At 42.2% G+C, this 21,461-nt stretch overlaps 2 protein-coding genes across 4 annotated transcripts in view; one reads left to right on the top strand and one right to left on the bottom strand.

Annotated features, from left to right (window-relative positions):
• NT5DC1 (5'-nucleotidase domain containing 1) overlaps positions 1 to 20,822 on the bottom strand; it is a 100,538-nt gene extending 79,716 nt beyond the window's left edge. The window contains exons 1-6 of one of the 3 annotated variants that reach the window (XM_053381721.1): positions 20,482 to 20,819; positions 18,138 to 18,229; positions 17,155 to 17,226; positions 16,233 to 16,339; positions 15,732 to 15,811; positions 12,529 to 12,610 (exon numbers count right to left, since the gene is read on the bottom strand). In XM_053381721.1, the coding sequence (XP_053237696.1) occupies positions 12,529 to 12,610; positions 15,732 to 15,811; positions 16,233 to 16,339; positions 17,155 to 17,226; positions 18,138 to 18,229; positions 20,482 to 20,748 (700 nt within the window). In that variant the 5' untranslated portion in view covers positions 20,749 to 20,819. Of the gene's footprint in view, positions 1 to 12,528; positions 12,611 to 15,731; positions 15,812 to 16,232; positions 16,340 to 17,154; positions 17,227 to 18,137; positions 18,230 to 19,811; positions 20,017 to 20,481 lie in introns of those variants that run through there. The other 2 variants (XM_053381723.1, XM_053381722.1) reach the window with 2 other exon arrangements.
• Positions 1,503 to 10,499, top strand: COL10A1 (collagen type X alpha 1 chain). Its single transcript, XM_053381720.1, has 3 exons — positions 1,503 to 1,579; positions 2,098 to 2,257; positions 8,064 to 10,499. The coding sequence occupies exons 1-3, from the start codon at positions 1,574 to 1,576 to the stop codon at positions 9,926 to 9,928; spliced, it is 2,031 nt and encodes a 676-aa protein (XP_053237695.1). The 5' UTR covers positions 1,503 to 1,573; the 3' UTR covers positions 9,929 to 10,499.
• Positions 20,823 to 21,461: the final 639 nt, after the last annotated feature.

The following is a 21,461-nucleotide window of genomic DNA, read 5'->3' as shown; positions in this document are numbered from 1 at the left end:
AATAGTATCCAGACTATTTAGTGGGGAAACAAATCTCTGATTTAGAATGGGTAAGGATATTCATAATAAACTACAGAGAACCAGAACTACTAATGCAGGCCAACTGCAAAGATAAAGGATCATCCATACCCTAAAGCATGCAGCACAAGGTTGTGTGTGTGTGTGTGCTGAAAGAACATTAACTAAAATAAGGTCATATTTCAAGTTCATATGGGCACTTAAATGTGTACATGGAACTCCTGGCACACAACATGTTCCATCCAGTAAAGGAAATCCACACCTGGAATGGAACACATACATGAAACTACTTCCTCCATTGAAATGGAAGGTGCAGTGCTTCCAAGCAGCACACATCAGAGTTCTGATGCTCAAAAGAAATGTTCTATCAATTATGTGCAGTTGCACACATAAACATTAGGTTTACCCGGCTTCCATGATTTAGAATAGTTGTTGCTGTTGTTTCTGCAACCAAAAGCTGATGGAGGAAACAGAGGAAGGCACAGGAGGAGGGGAGGAATGGAAGCATTTTTTAAAATATTTTTTTTGCAGCTGGGTAAGATAGAAACTGGCTCTGTTCAACTTAAAGCTGAGATCCTCAAGACAGTGAATCATCTGGCAGGAGATTCTGGGTGGTATTAAATGAAATAAAAGTGCTAGTACAAGGATTACTGTTAGCACAACGGGACTTCCCCCATCTCTTCCCCACTCTAATACCATGTGTCATCCCCAAATCTACTCCTGGGGGTTGGGGGGGGAATCCCAGAACTGTTTTAGGGAATGTGCGGAGGAAGCAGAAGAGGGGAATATTCTGTTCTACAATAAATAAACCCTGTGCTGATGGAATTAGAGACTAAGTGCTACATTGAATGCAGTCCTCTGCACTTGGCTTAGTACTTCGCTAATTATTTGCAATGTTCACTTTCCTTTTTCTTTTACTCTCTCTTTCAAAGAGTCTAAATTCGAGGGTGTTTTTTTTTCAAAAGCAGTACATGGGTTTTTGCAAGTAGGGAAAGGAATTAGAGAAACTTTGAGCAGTTCTGGCTTATCTCTAACTTGTGGCGTAGGCCTATGTACAGAGAGAACATACATTTTGTGACCCTTGCACATTTAGTGAAGCCCTCACACATTTAGTAGGATTGCTTGCCAAAACAGCCAAGTGAAGAAATCTAGTCTTAGCATGGCTTACCCATTTCTTTGAAAATCTCAATAGGAAAAATAAAAGTTTGCCCTTTTCTATTTCAACTCATGTATTTTCTTACAAGATGACCTGTCTGAGTCCCAGTACAATAAAAGTAAATTCATGAACAGGGAATGGCATCTAAAATAATATTAATAAAAAAAAATCCAACCTGACACAACATGCCTGGCCAAGAAAACTTTCCACCATAATTAGCACTTTCCTGGTTTGAAGGCGGGGCTACAACAGAGTGCAACTTCATGTCAGAAGGCACAAACAGTATAAATAAGTCAGGATGATGCTTGGAACAGCAGCTTCTGCTCTGCACACCTGTGGCAGCAGGACACATGAGGCAAGACTGAAGTCTGCTTTACTGCACATTTGTAATCCTACAACATGCCGGTATGCTGCAATTCCATCTGGCTTGGTTTACAAATACATTTAAGTGGGACAGAGGTTTAGAGGTGCTCATTAATGGCACTTGAAGGTATTCTGGTTACAGTTACTGCAGAAGGCTTGCTTGTTGCATATGCATAAGCTTCTGATGGCTACAGCTCCTGAAACAGGAAGACCTAGTTTCTTCTTTTGGAAATTTTAAAAGGCTTGTAGGCATGTAATATTTCAGTACCTAGAAGCTATGTTATTTTCACACACACACACACACACACACACACAAGCACTTTTATAGATCACGCCACATGCTGTAGGGAAGGCTGATAATGCAATAAGATGTGACCAGATCTGACACCCAGAATGGCTTCTGATTCAACTTTTTAAACTAAATGATGTCATTTTAACACATGTGTATCGTTGAATCCACAAGCCTGGAAAAGTGTTGAAGCAGAATGCTGTGGGTATGTTTTTATTACAACTCAGTTTTCTGTTATAAGAATTATATTGTACCTTTTTCTTCAATACAGAGTGGATTTGGGAATATGAAGTTACAAATATCTTTTCTGCTGCTGCTGTTCTCCGTGAACATTGTCTACAGCACTGTCTATTATCCTGAACGCTTTAAGGTGCAGTCTAGTGAATCAGTGAAAGGGCCTGCTTTCCTACCTTTCGGTGTGAAAAGCCAAGGTAAGTAATGCTTCCTTTTAAAAAATATGGACAGCCTGTAGTTTTGTTCAACATGTTGATTACAGTATATTGTAAATTAAGATAGCAAATATTTTGTAACTGTTGTTTACAGGTACAAAAGGATTAGTTCTGTGAATAAAGGTAAACAGATTTTATTTAAGGTATTTTCAAAATTATCACTGAAGCACTAGCTGCCTCAGGAAAAACAACAGCTGTTCACCTGGTTTATAATGTAAGAATTGTTCTACGTTAGAGAGTCCTGGGAACTGTACTACTTCAGTGAACACAGGGGGGATAGCATGCGTGAAAGCTCTCTGTATAAGATGCTTTCAGCGCAATACACTAAAAAGTAGAATGTCAGAGAGAGAAATCTCCAATGTAGATATACTAGCTTTCCATGAGAAATGAGATTTATCTTAGAAGAAGAAAATGTTCAAACCTTATACCACCCACTTGAATTTTGAACTGGTTCACCCTAGGAAGACTGGACCATGTGGTTTTTCTGAGCTTTACATTCACAGATCAATATGGATACAAAGCTAGTATGAATGACTAAGAGACCTACAACCTACAACGCATACCCAGAAGCAAGATTGTAAACAGGGCTACTCTAGATTATACATATTGCAGCATAAATTTACCGGTATATATTTAAAAACATTTAGATGCTACTGTTCAGTTGTCAGGATATATCCCACCATGCAAAATATTAACCATGTCAATCATTACTAAACCTTGACAGAAGTTCTAGAAATTTGTAGCTGTGAGTTTCATTCATTCAGTTCTTCTTGGTGAGTTCTGCTTGTGCTTACACCCATACATGTAAGTGGCTCTGTGGGTAGGCTGGGGCAGTGTGCAGTGGCAATTAAAGTGGTATAAAACCAGCGTAAACAGACATGGGTGTGTAGCTACACCTTCCCAGGAATCTTGTTTATTTGATTCAAAAATCCTATTGGCTACAATACACCGAATAATCAAATTCAGAGTAGCAATGCTATTACAAGATATTAAATTGCAGACAAGAATGAGAAAGAATTAAAGCAATATTTTGGCAGGTTTTACAGAGGCAGAATATTGCTTTCTTAACTCTTGAACTGTAATTCCAAGCTCATTTAGGGTTGCTTCACCAGATGCATGCTCTGCTTCTTAGAACGGCAATCATATTATGTAAGGCAGGGATAGGGAACCTGGGGCCCTCCAGAAATTGCTAAGACTCCCTTCAGCCCCAGCCAGAATGACCCACGGACAAGGAAGATGGTGACAATGTCCAGCAGCATCTGATGGATCACAGGTTCCTCATACCTTATTTAACGCCAGAGTTTCAGTACATGGACTTTGATGTCCAAATGTCTTATTTTGCAAGTGTCTTGTTCTGCTATGCATGCATGAATTGGGAAGTGGATATATAATCAATCTGTGTCAGAAATGTAGGCCCGGGACTCATATTACCCTTGTGGCATGGGAAGCACTATGATATTGCTTTCTCCCATATTGCCAGGATCACATGAGAACCATTGAGCTGCAGGGAAGGAGATTTACCCTGTGGCTCCTCCCACTCCAGTATCAACCTTTAGGAAACTGGATTAACTCTGGTACGAAGAAGAGCCTCAAAGGTGGCTCCTCCCAGACTGACTGCTTCTTACCTGGTAACACAGATACAAGCAGTACTGCTGCTGGCATAATGTTAAGAGCCTAGCCTAGATGTGTGAAATGCCACTTTCTTGGAAAAATATCTAGCCAAAATGAATAACATTCTCTTCCTTATAAGTATACTTATAAGGCTTATGTTCCTTTAAATATTGCTGTGACTTGACAGTATTTTCTTATCTGTGGCATTAAATGTGTCTGTGTACACACACAATATTAGTGGCTATGTGATGGAAAGAGTCTATTTAATTACACAGCTCATCAGTCGAAATGTATTAAGTCAAGTGGGAGGAAAAGTTGACCCTTTGCAGCAATTGCATTAATTAACAATAAATAAATAAGTGGGACATTTCCACTTTTAGTGCTATTAAATTCCTGTCTGAAGGCATGCCCACTGAAAAACTTGAGAACTGAGTGTTTTATTATTGGACAGCTTTATAATGTAACTGATACTCAGATATTGTTACCCGAAGAAACTTCAGTAATAATATCCCCACTTATACATATGGGGGATTTGATGACACTTTAGGTATTCAGGGTCACTATGCTTCCCTATAGAACAGGGAACTTCACACATCAGAGATAGCAGTCCTGCTTTTGATTCTGTAAGGACTCATACCACAATGATAAATAGCTGATTCAAGACTCCTTAAGTTTGCAGAATACTACTCACTCTGAATATTTAAAGGATTTAAGAATTAAGTTGAAGTTAGTGGAAAGACTCTTTACATTCTAGCTAATGGATCTATACAGAGACATCTTCAAAAGAGATGAGCTATATTCAACAGATAAAAATGACCAGGTTCTGACTGCTGAGAATTTTTAAGATGCTCTCTAGAGTAGACTACAGACCCTCAAGGAAAACTCATAGGTGTTTACCAACATTGTGCTGAGACAGAAGTTGACTCTGCTAGCCCCTGGGCTTTTTCACCCATCTTTCCCAGCAAATCCCTCCTTTCTAATTTGCTAGAGGAAATTAGCTGAACAGGATAATGAGAAACTAAAGACTCTCTGCCAGTGGCGACTTCTTCTTTCTCAGTGTGATGTCAGGCCAAATGCCCCTGAGCTTTTCTCAAGTGTCAATCAGAGCCTAGGTAGCTTCTGTTACAGTGGCTATAATGTGTGGCCAGTCTCCAATAATGTTTTTAAGTCTGGTAGATATTCAATAAAATGTATGTTCTAGTGAATGAAGCTCTTTCATTCAATTTGCTGCCCTAGGAGAATCCATCAATTTAAGCATCCTTTGTGAGAATAGGACTACAAACACAGAGATCAGATTTAGGCAATCTGGATTCCTCAAAGTATTCAGATATTGACTAAATTGATCCTAAACCTGTTCCACAATGCTCCCTGCTGTACACAAACCAGAAAGAATTTAAATGAACATTTTAGCCTTAATGGTACCTCACATGTACTTCAGCACTTTGCAGAGGGAAACTATTTACAAGCTTTCTGGCTTCCTACTCACTTAATCCCAAACAGCCTCTTTGAGATTCGCTCTTGCCAACAGAGCTGCTTGGCTCCTTTACTTACTAGTTGATCAGTTGCTTACTTCTGCCTTCATTGCCTTCATTGCCATACTTCTTTCTTACACTTGGTTATTCTCAACCCTCTCTGTGTTTTGAACTATCAGATAAACCCATGTCACAGGGTGTTTTCAGATGTGGGTTGACATGGAAGTGACCAAATAATGTAAAATGTATGGGGGGAAATCCTACATTATCACAGACACATAGCTAATGCATGCTGATTGTTAAGTTATTCTTCCTAATACTGAATCACCAAAGTTTTGCAAAGCTGATTAAATTTATATCCCTGGGCATATTTGTTTATCGCTTTTATCCATGGAGAATGTAGTGTCTTAAATGTGAGGCTGTCCCCCTTTCCCAACAAATAAATAATAACTGATATAATTCATACAAAATCATCTGACAAACTTTTACAAACTTAGACTTATTTGCATTTCTTATGGTCCCAGTGATTACCATAGTACTGGACTTTGTGATCGGAGGTCTCTCCTGTTCCACAGTATTTCAATCGACACCTTCATTAGCTAATCACAATTTGTTTTCAGTTTTAACCTCCATACCCTCTACTATTATCTGCAACTATGAACAAGGTGGTTTAAATTATGCAAGCTATGGCACTGGAAAAATTAAAACTTCTAATGTATTTTATTTTATTCTAATCCATTTTATTTATTTTATTTTGTTTTTAAAAAAACAACTCTGCTTATGTTTCAATACTTTGTTTTAATGAGTATCTCCTATGGCTGCACAAAATTCTGCCTGATCCCAGAGCAAGAAATAGAAAAGGGTTATTACGGAAGAAATTAAATTCCTTTACATGATTTGCTATGGTTAACGTATGGTTGAATGGCTCCATCTGCTGGTTTCTAGAACACCATGCAACCATCTAGTTCAGTGTTTCACAAACCTCCCCCGCCCCTGCACAGACCACTAGGAAACTGCTAACCACTTAATGACTTTTCTGCCTCTCGAAGTTGTAATGTTATATTCTTAATTTTATTTTTATTACCGCTTTTGTTTCGCATACGTTGTCATTACAGATTGGATTGCAATACAGTAAGAAACAAATATGACTATTTCTTGAACCACAAATGCCCATATGCAACAGACTACCAGAATAAAGCTCATGGACCAGTGGCGATTCATGAACCACAGTTTGGGAGCCCAAATCTAGTTGCTTAAACATAGCTTTTGCAGCTACAGTTCCAAAACTACTAAGGAATAGTCCCACTAAAGTCAGCCAAGCTCAGGTTTTCTTATGTAATACTATAGTTTCAATATATTATTAGAAGCAGTTTTCTGCAGTGTAGGCAGCAACCCTATAAACACAACCGTGAGGTTGTAATGCTAAAACTAGATTTCATATTTGAAGTTTTCTTGAACAGACATTAAATCCTCTGCCTCCTTACTTCTTCTGTGAGTAAGCTACATAGAAAACATTGGGATTTATGTCTGAGAAAACATGCATAGGATTGTTTTGCATGTTACTTGATTCATTTGTTCTGGACTGTGTATGGCTCCCACCCTTTAACTTCACAAACTATTGGTTTTTCCGGTCAGCAGGACATGAGAAATCTGACATTGTGGAGCTTATAGGACCCGCCTTCTTTCTTTACACCAGATAAGGTCTCTTAGAAAAGACACATTTAATTTCCTGAATTGTTTCTTCCTAGAAAACACATTCCCTCCTCCCCACATTTGTCCTCACATTCTCTGGGCAAAAACATCCCTATCAGGCAACCAAGGAACATGTGTTATTTAAAAATTGTGAATGTACTTTTGTTGCTCTAGATTTTGTTTCTTGGGGAAAACTATCAACAAGCTTCATCCACAATACATATTTCACATATTATGGGAGAACTTTCTAAAATATGAATAGTCCATAAAAATGATGAACAGGTGGCAAACCTAGGCGTACCCACATTTGCCAAAACAAAGCATTTAAAAGTATAATTCCTGGAAGGCACCAGGATGGGGAAGGCTGGACTAATCCTAGAAATATTAACCAGGAATTGTAGGGGGAAATGGTGTTAAAGAACAGCAAGTCAGAGAGATGACAGCAAGCAGAACTGAAAGATGACCATAGACTTCATCCCCAGTATTCACATTATTCTGTCAGACTGGAAGATGATACATGATGATTTCTATGCTATCGTCCTCCCCATACCTAGCATTAGACAATTTTCCAAAGGGTTGATGTTGGCATGGACACAACCTGTGGCATGCAGTTGGGGGCTTCCCAAATTGCTCTAGTGATATGGGAAAGCAGTACTACTGTAGCAACTCCACTAGCTAAACAGGAACCCTGGACTTTGAGGAAGTAGAAAGTGAGGTTCCGGCAGATGCATATCATACATTTAAAGCACATTCAATGCACATGACTTCCCCCTAAGAATCTTGGGAACTGTAGTTTGTCAAGGGTTCTGGGAATTGTAGCTCAGTGAGGGTAAAACTAGTTATTATGAGGAACACCATCTCTGATTCAATCTGAATTAGTGATTACAGGTTTTTAAAGACTTTTTTTAATCCTGACTGCTATTTCTTGAGTCACTTAATTCCTGGAACTTACTAATGTATTATTATTATTATTATTATTATTATTATTATTATTATTATTATTATTGCTTTAGTTGTCCAGGCAAGGGGTGATCAAGGCCCATCTGGTCCAGCAGGCCCTCCCGGTCCAAGAGGACTCCCAGGCTCTGCAGGGGCTCCAGGAAAACCAGGATATGGAAGCCAAGGACCTCAAGGGCCACCGGGACCCCCAGGACCCCCAGGACTTTCAACCGTTGGAAAGCCAGGCCTGCCAGGTTTGCAAGGAAGGCCAGGGGAAAGAGGACTAACTGGTGAAAAAGGAGATATGGGCCCCGCCGGTCTCCCAGGGCCAAGAGGTCCCCCAGGGGCCCCTGGAATTCCTGGTCCAGCTGGGATATCTGTTGCTGGAAAACAAGGTCTGCCAGGGCCACAAGGGCTAAGGGGTGCCCCAGGAGAAAAAGGTGAGCAAGGCATTTCTGGTATCAATGGAGAGAAGGGTGAGAACGGATATGGGGCTCCAGGTCGCCCAGGTGAAAGAGGTCTGCCGGGGCCACAGGGCCCTTCAGGCCCTCCAGGACCAGCAGGGGTAGGAAAGCCTGGGGAAAGAGGATTTCCAGGGGAGCCAGGTATTAAAGGGGAGCGGGGTTTTCCAGGCACCTCAGGTCCCATTGGCGCCCCAGGTCCACAAGGCTCTCGTGGGGAACGTGGAGAACCAGGAGTAGGAAAACCTGGACCAAGTGGACCACCAGGAATACCAGGGATCCCTGGAGCAAAAGGACTTCCAGGTCCCTCTGGCCTTCCTGGGCCTTCTGGTCTCCCAGGATTTGGAAAACCAGGGTTGCCCGGGATGAAGGGACAGAGAGGACCTGAAGGTCTCCCTGGTGCCCTAGGAGAAAAGGGAGAACAAGGACTAGCTGGTGCTCCAGGTGAACCAGGGCCACTCGGACCACCTGGGAATGTAGGCCCTCAAGGGCTCAGAGGTCCAGCAGGTGAAAATGGCCTCCCTGGACTCAAGGGTGAGAGAGGCCCTGCAGGTCCAGCAGGATTCCCAGGTGTTAAAGGGGATAGGGGTCTACTAGGACTGCAGGGGAAATCAGGATATCCAGGGGAGCCAGGACTTACTGGCCCAAAAGGACAACCAGGTTTGCCAGGTCCAAAAGGGGATGCAGGGCATGCTGGGCAACCTGGCCTACCTGGCCCAATGGGATCACCAGGACCTAAGGGAGTGGCAGGATTCAATGGTGAACCAGGCCCTAGAGGACCGCCAGGAATACCTGGTACAAAAGGACCAATTGGTCCTCCAGGTATTCCAGGATTCCCTGGCAGTAAAGGGGAAACGGGTGCACCAGGATTACCGGGCCCAGCTGGTATTGCTGCAAAGGGTTTAGATGGGCCTATGGGACCCCCAGGACCATCAGGCCCCAAAGGCCACAATGGACAGCCTGGTTTGCCAGGTCCTCCAGGTCCACCTGGGCCTCCTGGAGAAGCAGTAATCCCAGGAGGCCAGGCCCTGGCTGGAATACCTGTTATGAAAGCTGGTGAAGTGCAAGGTCTAACTGGCTTCCCGGTGTCAGCTTTCACTGCCACTCTTTCCAAAGCTTACCCTGCATCAGCTGCCCCTATCAGATTTGATAAGATCTTGTACAACAGACAACAGCACTACGACCCCAGGTCAGGGATCTTCACTTGCAGGATACCAGGACTTTACTACTTTGCTTACCACGTGCATGTGAAAGGGTCACATGTTTGGGTAGGCCTGTACAAAAATGGCTCGCCCATCATGTACACCTTTGATGAGTACCAGAAAGGCTACCTCGATCAGGCTTCTGGTAGTGCTGTTATTGAGCTCATGGAAAATGATCAAGTCTGGTTGCAGCTGCCCAACAATGAATCGAACGGCCTGTTCTCTTCAGAGTACGTTCACTCCTCCTTCTCAGGTTTCTTATTTGCACAAATATAACATTCTGCCACCCCCAACATATAGTATCTTAGTATTTGTGTTTCTACTTGTAGATGTCCAGAGGAGACTAGCTGAAGAAAGTGTGAACTCAAAATTAAATTTCAAAGGCAAATGCTACTTTATGTTTATCTTAGGTGCTGTTTTTAAAAGACATTTTAAAGAAGGAGTCGGGAGTCTGTGGCTCTCCAGAATGTTGCTGGATTCCAACTCCCATTAACTCCAGCTAATTGTTAGGGATGATAGGAGATGTAGTCCAACAACATTTGGAGGGCCATATGTTCCTCACTCCTATTTTAAAGGGTGATGTTCACAAACTATAATTGTATTTCAGTGCAATACTCAACAATGTATTTAACCCACCCAAACACTGAGAAATCCCAACTGTAATTGCCAGGATTAGATCTTTAAAATTGTAAGGCTATGGGGTCTTATCATTCACAGAAGTGTAGAAAAGAAGCATTTCTAAAGATCTAATGCTTCCATCCTGACACTACTTACTCTTTAATAATCTGATTAATGATACTGGTTTAAATGAGTTTATTTCCCCCTCGAAGTAGATTCAAAAATAATTTTCACAGTTAAAAGAGGCTGAACTCATAGGTGAAAGACACTATGGCAACAAAGTTATTTCTTTTGAAATCACAGAGGCTAGCTTATCACAGAAGTGTATTTCGGGTAGGAGTTCACCGGCAAGCTCATATACAAAGTTCATATGAATGTGAGCCCTGCGATTATCACTCACAAATCTAATGTGAAACTACTATAATTAGTCATTAGGAATGATAAAGATTGTCACATTGGTTAATTAGTTAACAATGTGTTAAGTTCTGTAAGTTAAAATTAAATATAAGGTGCTACAGACTAACTGGAATATTCTGAATAAAATTAGTTCAGCATGGTTAGGTTGTGTCAAAAGTCTCTTCCAAAAGAAAATATACATTCAAATGCTTTTAAATAGTCTCCTCTCCCTTAAATACATTATGGCATTGAGAGAATGATAAATGACGGTGGAGAGGGAAGTATTATTTATGCTTATTAGTTTTACACTATGGTGCTTGTACAATTATTCACTTATTGTACCAACATGAGACCAGTTACATTTTTTAACATTAATATTTCACCCACACTAAGTTCTTGATTACGGTTTTTTTTTGTCTGTGTGAAATAAAAATAAATGGTCTTTATTATATTCATTTGACACCAGCATTTTACACTTTGTTCTAAAAATGTCTAGTTGTGTTTGTCAAACGTGATTTTTAAAAGCTGTATTAATAAAAAAGTGAAACCTATTTCTGTTTTGCTTGCCATTATTTAGTACTTCTAAAATTGTTTCTTGGAATCATGGTGTTGTGGCAAAGTCATTGCTATTTTCCCAAATGACTATACTGACAAAAACTTATACATGAAATACATTTTTTAAAAAATAAAAATCCTACCTGAGAATTTGTTCTATTAAAAAAATATGTGTGGGGCTTTTAGCTACCAGCTACATGGTTGCACTGAAAGCAAAACAAGCCTATCTCTATCTCAAAGGATGCAAGTGCTGTAAGGGGAATCTTGAAGTCAAAGGTACTACTATCTCAGTGCCATGCGGCCTAAGTCTTTTAAGCCATCATCTTGATTCACAGAACTTCAAAGGAAGGAGAAAAATCTGCCGTGGAGATATAGGCCCGCAGGTACAAGTCTACTTACAGATTTTAAGTAGAGAAATACAGATACGACTCCCTATCAGCACTGTGCAAAGCTTCAGCATCAATCTCTGAATATAATTTATCAAATTGTTACATTTTTGGAACCTGTCCTCAGAAGTGAATTCTGAAATGAAGGTGGGGGTGGGGTGGGAGACACCTGTAATAAATAGAAAGCAGGTGGTCTAGGGATGTCCGCTCTCCCTGTTCACAGTCCACTTAAAAGTCTGGAATAAGCTATATATGACAGTTACCTCTGGCAAATTTCTCTCACACACATCCACTCAGATTATGTACATCTTACAGCATGATATGCTTGAAGAACCATTCCCGCCTCCATGCCATATCATGGGTGAGGAACTCTTGCAGGGCCTCCTGGAACAGACCTGCCATTAAACACACTGGGTGTTTCCAGCCCCTTAACAACATTGCTGCATGTATTGCTCTGCAGTGAGCTTGACCCTGGTTGGATTTTAAGCTGGAAACAGACATTCAGAGGGAAACATAAAAATTTCCAGTGCTGTGTGAGGGCATGAGGTGGGCATTTGCAAGGGAGAAAAAGGAACGGACAGATTGATGTCTCAGGCAAACACAGAACTGGGAAACACATTTTTTGTCGCCAAGCATCTTGTTCCATTCTTAGATGCAAATCTTCCAAGTACAAGTATAACCCTAACTTAACATCACTTAACTATGAATCGATAACTTGGAAGACTTTCATCAGTATAGAAGTGACTTTTAGTGCACTTCTATGCAATGGTTATAGTTTGGTCAAGCTAACCATATATATGGTATTGAATGGGCACATTCAACCCTCGGACTACTAACTGCCATGAACCGTCAGATACACAAAGAATAGTGTTGTTGTTGTTGTTATAAAAATACCCATCATATGACAATGAATTTGCTTACCTTTAAAAGCTGAAGTCTTATAATTATGCTGTATGGCAGCAACCATATCCTTCCAAAAGTCATATTTTCGCCTAGGACTATGCTGTAAGCAAGAAAAAAACACCAAGAAATCCTTTGAGCTTCCTCAACTAAAAGTCACTCCAAATTTTAACAGAACAATCACTGTGAGTTTCATAAATTAGTGATTTCAAAGGGAGGGAACCTGCAGCAACAGCAAAAATGTAGCTTGACGAGCTCATGTTCAAAGGCCAGGCAGCAATGCTCTCTTCTATGATTTTTTTGTTTCATTCCCCCACTCCTGGTTGAGTTACAATACCTCCAAAGCAAATGGCTGTACTTTGCCTGAGGGCCTCTGAACTTTGGAAATTCTTGCCATAAGGAAAACATGGTGGCAAATAATTTAGTAATTTCCAAAGATGGATGAGACACCAGCAGAACATTATTTCTGTAACTGCCAGCTGATTATTCCAAACTTTGCCTCCATCTGAGGTGAAATTTTTGAGAACCACTTGTATAGTCTATTCTGTCACCTCATTCTACTGTGTGTGTATAGTCCATGCCTGGGAAAGGGAAATGGATGGGGATTTAGATAGGAGTTACAACACAGCTCAGGTTTTAACTCACACTGAAAGGCAACGTCTTTTTTCCTTATCTGTTAACAACCTATCATGAATAAAAATGCAATAATTAATCTTGCGATACTGAAATATACAGATCATTCTGCATCACTTACTGTGTTGCTATTTTGGGTGGGTGGGGGGAATCTTCTACCACAAAATCTGAAACTAAACTGGCAGACTGATGTTATTTACAAAACAGATTAATCACAGGCATCACAGGGGCATGAAAGTGTTTCGGTTTCTGCTCTTCATTTTAACAAATCTGTCTCTTTGCAGTTCAGCTGTTGTAGTAAATTGTTCTCCTTAGTGACATGCCTAAAATTACTTAAAAGCTTTGCTATACAGAAGTGCTTCAACATGGGCCTGCGGAGGCAGCAAACTTTGCATACCAACCAAAAGTAATACAAACACATTTCTAAACACAGAAGTGGACTTACAGGTTCAAGGTTTGGAGTGCTTAGTAAACAAACAAACAAACAAACAAACAAACAAAAACATCCCTGTCCGCATTTGCCCCAAACACCAGGAACCAGGTCAAATCCAGGCTGAGGTTCCCTCTCCCCATGACCCTTGCATGTAAAAGAAAGACAACACCTTTCTTCCACTTCTTAGGCCTACTTTTTCCACCCCAGCTTTCAAAGCACAGGACGTGCCCTTTCACTGAGCAGAGTGACGGATGCAAGGGACAGATGCAGGGGGTTGGGGCACCCAGTACTGGCTCCAATTTGGGGGGGAGGATCCCTTAGGCAAGGTGCCCTCAGTGGTCCCCCTTTCTCTGTAGGCCTCCCTCCTCCTCTCCAAAGAACTGCTGCCTGTTCACTTGCCCTATCCTTCTGGGCCCAATCTGCACTGTTTCTTTTGTATTGTATTTCTTCTTGTATTGTCAAGATTCAACTGCAAGTTCTCTCAGCTTCAGTACAAGGAATAGGTGTCTCTGTGCAGTACCTTATCCTTCACTTCAGGCAGCAATATGGGTCACCCCCCGAAAAAACTACTGGCTTCTAATCAGTGCTATTTTTCTAGAAAAAGAGGTGCTGGAACTCACCATGAACATCTCCCTTGTTCTCTTAGAATGGCAATGGCATCCACCTGAGAGGTGCCGGAATGGAGTTCTGGTGAGTTCTGGCTGAAAAAAGCCCTCCACAGTCACTTACAGACTCGTTGTTAAAACCGTGTCTATGGAAGACAATCTTACTCGGCTACGAGTGATCACCAAAGAAACGAAATAATCAGGGGTGGCCAATATTGGGGTTAATACGATCATTACTTACTATTGTTGTTGTTGTTGTTGTTGTTATATTACCAACACTGCTACTTTTGCCAAAGTAAGGAGGTGTGTCCTCTGAATATTATGAAAGCTACACAATGAGGTCCTTCTTTTTGTGTCCCTTCCATGGGAGATCTGGAGGGTGGCAACAGGAAAACAGGCTCTTCCAGTGGTGGATAAAATATATAAAGAGGGTGTCAAGTATGCCTCCCTGGGGAGAGCATTCCCCAGGAAGGCACATCTGGCACCATCTTTAGTTGTAGGCACCAGGTAAAGACCCTCCTCTTTGCCCAGGCTTTTGGCCTTTAATTTGAAGGGTTTGGGGCAATTGTGGCCTCTTTCAGCTGGGCAGGATCTATAAAACTCATATTTTATCCTTGTGGATTTTGCTTTTAGGCTTTTATTGGTTGTATTTGCTTTAACTGATTCTAACGTAACTCGCTTTGGTTCACTTCTGTGATGAAAGGAACTGACAAATGTAATTAATAATTACAATGCCAGACGCACCTCTGTGGGGAGGAAATTCACCCGCTTAGGGGTTGCCATACAGAATGGCCTCTCCTAGGCCGCAAACCCCTAAAGTTACAAACTTGGGCGAGTTCTGTCAGCGTGTTTGCACATGGGGTGAGAGAGATTCTTGTGGTTTGCCTATGCCCTTCAGTAAAATAAAGGAGAGTAACCACAACGTACATTGCAGATAATGAAAAGCAGTATGCCTGTTCAATCTGTAAAGCTTTTAGAACAGGTCAACCTAGCCTCAAGACTCAGGACTGAAAACCAAAAGATTCATTTGTCATCCATCAGAGAAAACAGGTGTGAATTTGGAATGCATGTAGGAGGATGGTATTTAAGGGTTTATACAATTCATCATCTGGAAGCAGTGCTGTCTGTCATAGGTAAGGGGCAGGGCAGAGCAGGGGGAGTGGGTGCTTCATCAGAACCACGACAGGGGAGGAAGATGGTTTGATTTCCCACCCCCAGCTTCTGCAATCCCAATCTCTAAGGCTGCTATTTGCATTTTAAATATGTGCATGTTGAACATCATGTCTAATTTAGCCCCAAGACCACTACTTGGTCATCTGCAGAAGTGACTCCTATGACTGCCATGGTCCAACTTATTCATTGCAATGGAACAGGTATATAAAATTCCATCACAGAAATTAAGTTCCTCTTGCAGCATAATTGTTAAGCAAGCCCATTACATAATACCTAAGCAAGGTGAGGAACAGAAAAAGGAGGAACACAAGGGAGAAAAAGCTCTCGTTTAAGTTAACCTAGTCTACAGCCCAGTGAAAAAACCCACTGTTAACACTTACTTTGTTTAAACCATCAATAATCCGTGCACAAAGAAGTGCCCCAGGCAGATCAAAGTAATTGTCATAGGCATAATATTTAGCTGCAGAGAAAAATAAAAGAATTTTATTTGTGTATTGTTTATTAAGAGGATTTTAAACCCACCCTTCATCCAGTGGTTCCAGGGCAGTTTGCAGTATTATTTAAAACAGCAACAATAGTCCAGCAAAATAACAGCAAGCAAAATAATATATAATTAAAATTTCTGACATAAAACACATGAAAGCTGCCCCCTCACACCTTCTTTCAATGTTGAAGACGAAAGAAGGCAGAGCCAGGCAAGAGGCCACAACATTGGGGGTGCTGCCAGTGGAGAAGCCCTGCTACCCTTTAAGCGTATGGATTCCTTCCATGTGAAAGAAACACAGAATGGTGGCTAAAGATATCAAGAAATCCAGCCACAGATTCCTTCGTATATGTGCATACATTAGCCAGTGAGGCCCAACCATATATTTCTCTGGTACCTGAACGAGAAACCATTCCACTCATTGTCTTGAAGTGTTTCCATTCCTTCCTTCCATATGTATCTAAGATCTCTTCAGAGGTCATGCATTTTGTGCCATGGCTTGCCCTGTTTAACACATATATGTACCAAGAATTAAAGGCATGGAGTGATACCCAACATTAATTTTACTGAGAGCAGACCCACTGAATTCACTGGACTTCAACAACTCAGAAGTTCACTGATATCAATAGGTCTACTCTGAGTATGACTTAGTGGAACATCATTGGAAGAATTGTATGAAATATTTCTTCTTCTTCTTTCCAAACAGGAGATTCTAAAAAATCTGCAATGAGATCTAGTAGTCACTAGCAGATTTATAATTTTTGGACTCAAATTTGGCAATATATGTAGACATTATAACACCAAATCTGAGTCACAAAATTAAGTTCTTTAGACATTTTTCTTGCTCTTGTCTAATCTTTGGATTTCATTGGACCTGGATTAGACAGGCAGATCATTCCATTTGTCAGTTCCTGTCAAAAATTGCTAATATTTTTAGAGGCTTGACAAAAGAAGAGGGAAGGGGAAGAAAAGCTGAAAATCTAGGTAATGAATTCTTCCTCTGGTGTAAATAATAAATAGTATAGTTTTATTTTACACATTGCTTTCAACTTCAATAATTTTGTTAACTGACAACATTAAAGAATTAATTAACTTTTATCTGTATTTTGATTGGATTTTTACTTAACTAACTGGAAGAGTTACTTTGCTACATTCCTCTGACAGGTGAAGACTATTGGAAGCAAGTGTAGGATTTAGATGAGTAAAAGCAATTCATTTTGTAGAATTATTATGATCATTCACAGAATAGTATGATGGTGCTTTGAAAACAGATTCCTCCCCACCCCACATTTTTATTTTTATAAAATAAAATATATTACCTCAAAACAGTTCCATCCTCTGCAAGTTTAAGGAAGTTGCCATCTTCCATATCCAACACCAAGCCTTTAAAGCTACATTTGTTTCACCGATAAGGTACAGGTGGGGAGCAGAGTAAGAAAGATGATACATTTAAGCTTGTATACATTTAACCTTATATTCCAAATATATACATGTGATACCGAGTACAGTCAGTGAACTTAATAAACTTATGGCAGTAAGAGATACTCAGGGCAATGGAGGGAGATGGGTAGAAAAGTTGGAGAATTTGGTCAGAAATGGAGCATAAACTGCCACAATCCACATGTTCATAAGTCAGGAACTGTTCAAGGTTTTTTGTTTTGTAGTCCGCAAACATGTAAACAATTGCATTATTTTCTACATTGTTTTTGGCTTCCATCAAAATGCACTGAAATTGGCAAAGTAATTAATTACATGCTGAAGTATGGGCAAATCTATCATCATTCCAAACAACCTAAGAGAAATTGGGTATGTTGAAAAGACTTCTTGCCAGGCCAGGACCCAGGGCAGGGGTGGGGCCCTCCGGGCATCGTTGGACTCTTATAAACCCCAACCAGCATTGCCAATGATTGAATATGATGGGTTCTCCAGATGCTGATCTACGGGTTCCCCAATACTTCTCTGGAGGCTGCATAGCCATTTGTGAGAGGAGTCTAGAAGAAAGATTGCCTTTTTGATTGTCGTTAGGCAGTGGCTGGAGGAAAAATAAAGCCATCCAGCTCAATTTTCTAGATGAGAGATTATGGATTCCACAGTGTCACTGAACAAAAGAACCACAGAACCTTGTGCTGAGGATGAGTACCTGAGCAGCAGGAAGTAGGGTTGAGCCAAACAGGACATACATCCAGGAAAATACTCTAAGTAACCCTTAAAGATATGTATGGGTGTGTGCTTTTAATGCATGCAATTAATGAGCTGACGAGAAGTCTGGAAATAGTTATTATTTTTAAACAGAATCACTTACCAGAAATCCCAGCTTTCATGGGATACGTTCAGCAGTTCTTTATCATAACCTTTCTCTTTTACCATGTACTGAGCAAAACTATCATATATAAGCTGCAAATTAAGAGAGAAAGGAAGATGTAACGCTACATAAAATTAAATACACTGAGACACTCCAAGATTCCGTCACTTCACACTTTAAAGTTTACCTTATTAGCTGCAGAAGAATGTTCTGCACATAAAACGGCTAACATTTAGATTAATTCTTAACACTCACATTTCTTTACCCTCAAGGTGACATTTTGAGAATGAAGGGGAAAATGTTCTGAAATGTAATCCAGCCTCACCTCAAGGTTTTTCCCCCTCCTTATGTTATGTCTCATAGTTACTTCTTTAATGTGAGCAATGCACCCATAGAAAACTACAGTGGTACCTCGGGTTAAGTAATTAATTCGTTCCGGAGGTCCGTTCTTAACCTGAAACTGTTCTTAACGTGAAGCACCACTTTAGCTAATGGGGCCTCCTACTGCCGCCGCTCCGCCAGAGCACGATTTCTGTTCTCATCCTGAAGCAAAGTTCTTAACCTGAAGCACTATTTCTGGCTTAGTGGAGTGTGTAACCTGAAGCGTGTGTAACCTGAAGCGTATGTAACCCAAGGTACCACTGTAGTTGAACTAGGTGCATGGAAAGAGCTTGAGATGGTCTTCATCACTAGTTGCAATGTTTATATGGTTTGTACCTTGGCAAACTCTTAGAAAAGTGAGATGCAAAAATTTTCAGTAAATATTGCAACTTGTGTTTGAACAATAAACGTGCAGTCTCTCTGTCACTAATGTGCACTCTTTCTCCTCCATTGGGAATAATCCTGTTGAGAAAGCCTGCCCTAGGAATTTAGAAGTGTGAGGGTAGGGTTCTCTGTCTTCAAACTTTACTTCTCAGGACTCTTCTGGAAGAAGCTATTAAACTGGCATAAAACCAGTTACAATTTCGTAAATTAAAGATGCCCATAGATTTTACACCAGGATAAAAGTTGAAGGTGAAGTTTTTCTCTGGTTGTATAAAAAATACTAGATCTCATGTGTGTTGTAATTGTGCTGGACCCATGAGGAGAAACCAGAGTTCTTCCCACACTAACTTTTATCACAGGTGCTCTATTATCATATGTGCTCTTGAATACCTGCCATTCAAATGAGTTGCACTTCCACAACAGAAATTCCCAGGGGAGTTTGAAACCTTCATATAAATACTTGAGGATAAGGGGACAGAGGGGAGGAACAGACATTTGAAGATTGAGGTGTGTGGTATAGTGGTTAGAGTAATGGACTAGGACTTCGAAGTTCAAATCCCCACTCATACACTTGGTGATCCTGGACCAGTTACTGTTTCTCTGCCTAACCTACCTGACAGGATGTAGTGGGGGGGAACCATGTAGGCCACCTTGAGCAAGGAGGGACATAAAAATAGTAATAATAATGGATAGCAAGCACAGTAGGGAGGAGGTTCAGCTTTGTCTGCAGCTTTGTAAATTACCTTGTTTTTTTAAACAAAAACAAAAACCAATGTGTTTTCCCCAAGCAAGACACAAATATATTTCCTTGCACTGGTTATATTATCATTAATGTTTCAGTCTGTTCTGTAACCAGCTTTAAGGGCTTTGCCATGCATATTTTCAAAGCGTAGTGCATACATTTCTTACATGAATAAAACTTGGAAACACAGAAATGTAAGGCACCCGACATATTCTGCCTCAGGGACATGGGCTGGAAGAAACACAAGGGCGAGTTGCTGGTACGTAATTCCCCCCGCTGGATCCGGGCATCTGTAGCCCAGCATCCTGCACTGACAGCGGCCAGCCAGATGCCTATGTGAAGCAGCTCCCGAGCCCTCTCCCCACCCAACGCTTGCCTACTCGGGAGTAAGCTCCACGGAGCCCCGTGGCCCTTCCTTCTGAGTAATTATGAGCAGCACTGCGCTGAGACTCCTCCTGCGCGCGTCTGCTCGGAAGGAGGCTCCACTGACTCCAAGAGGCTGACTCTGCCCCGGGCAGCGAGCAGAAATGCAGCGCCAAAGGACTCCAGGGGGCGGGAGTTTCCTTGCTTCGCCAGCAGGCCCGCCAGAAGGGCCGCAGACCGAGGAGGCCCGCCAAAACCACGCCGCCGCCTCAGCCAAAGAGTCCCCTCCCCGAGACGCCCGCCTCGCCTCCTCCGCCCGCGTCGCAGCGCCGCTCTCGGCCGGCGGTGGCCAAGCGCCCGGCCGAGGCTGCGACGAGGGCGGAGGGAGCGGCGGCGCAGCGGGAGAAGAGCGGACGCCGCTCCGGCTGCCCCGGCGCTCGCCTCGCCGTCTCCCCTCGGCTGCCCCTCACTCACCCGAGCGCTCTCGACCAGGTGGTAGCGGCACAGCGTGTGGTCCAGGTCGAAGCCGATCACTTCGCAGGCGGCCAGGGAGAAGGAGGGCCGCGCCATGGCGACGGCGGAGGAGGAGGCGCACGAGAAGCACGAGGAGAAGCAGCAGCCTCCGCCGCCGCCGCGTCTGCCCTCCACTGCTCCGGGAAGAGAAGCCGCCCGCCGCGCTCCTCCGGCCGCGCCTTCCTGCGGGAACCGATCCGCCTCACGCTGCCGGGGCTCCGGGGGCATCCCCGCTTCCGCCCGCCTCCCTGCCCCTTCCTTGGCGCGGCTCCGGCGGGCCACCTGCACGCTGCGCCTGTGCCTGACCCTGGACGATCGGGCAGCGAAGTCGGTCCTTTCCTTTTTCTTTAAAAAAGCGAAAACATGTTTTTTCCTCTTGGACCTTTAAGAGGACTTGGCACTGAACACTTGGGCAACGAAAGGCAGGGCTTCTTCTGAAACGAGGACGCTGAACTTTCGGCGCTCATTTCTGCACCTTCCGCAGATCTGTCACTACACACTTTCTGTCAAAGCTTTCGCAGCCCGGTGGTTTGTTGCGTATAAGCAGTGCCGGAGTTACATATAAGCTAAACAAGCTATAGCTTAGGGCCCCACTGTCTTGGGGGCCACCAAAAAAATTAAAGGGGGAAAACGATGTACATTTCCAAAATATAAGATAAAAAACAAATAAAATAAAACCTACATACAGTAACACAGTCTCCCCTCTATCAAAATTGTAAACCCAAGACTTCATGCAAGGACAGGGTACCAGTAACTCAGGCCCAGCAACTATTAGACTCAGGGCTAGCCAGTGGGGCCCAATTTGAAGCAGTGGGGCGCAACTTGAATTTTTTCCCCCCGTAGGGCTCCAGTTCACAAAGTCTGCAAAATCTTATAAATAAAATCCATCTAGATTGCCCTGGTGCAGGGGCCCCCTTAGGAGCGGCCTGCAGGGTCCAATT

Source organism: Podarcis raffonei, chromosome 3 (genome assembly GCF_027172205.1).
Source record: "Podarcis raffonei isolate rPodRaf1 chromosome 3, rPodRaf1.pri, whole genome shotgun sequence".
NCBI lineage: Eukaryota > Metazoa > Chordata > Lepidosauria > Squamata > Lacertidae > Podarcis > Podarcis raffonei.
The sequence above is the reverse complement of the archived record's forward strand: the minus strand, read 5'-3'. Positions and strand labels throughout refer to the sequence as shown.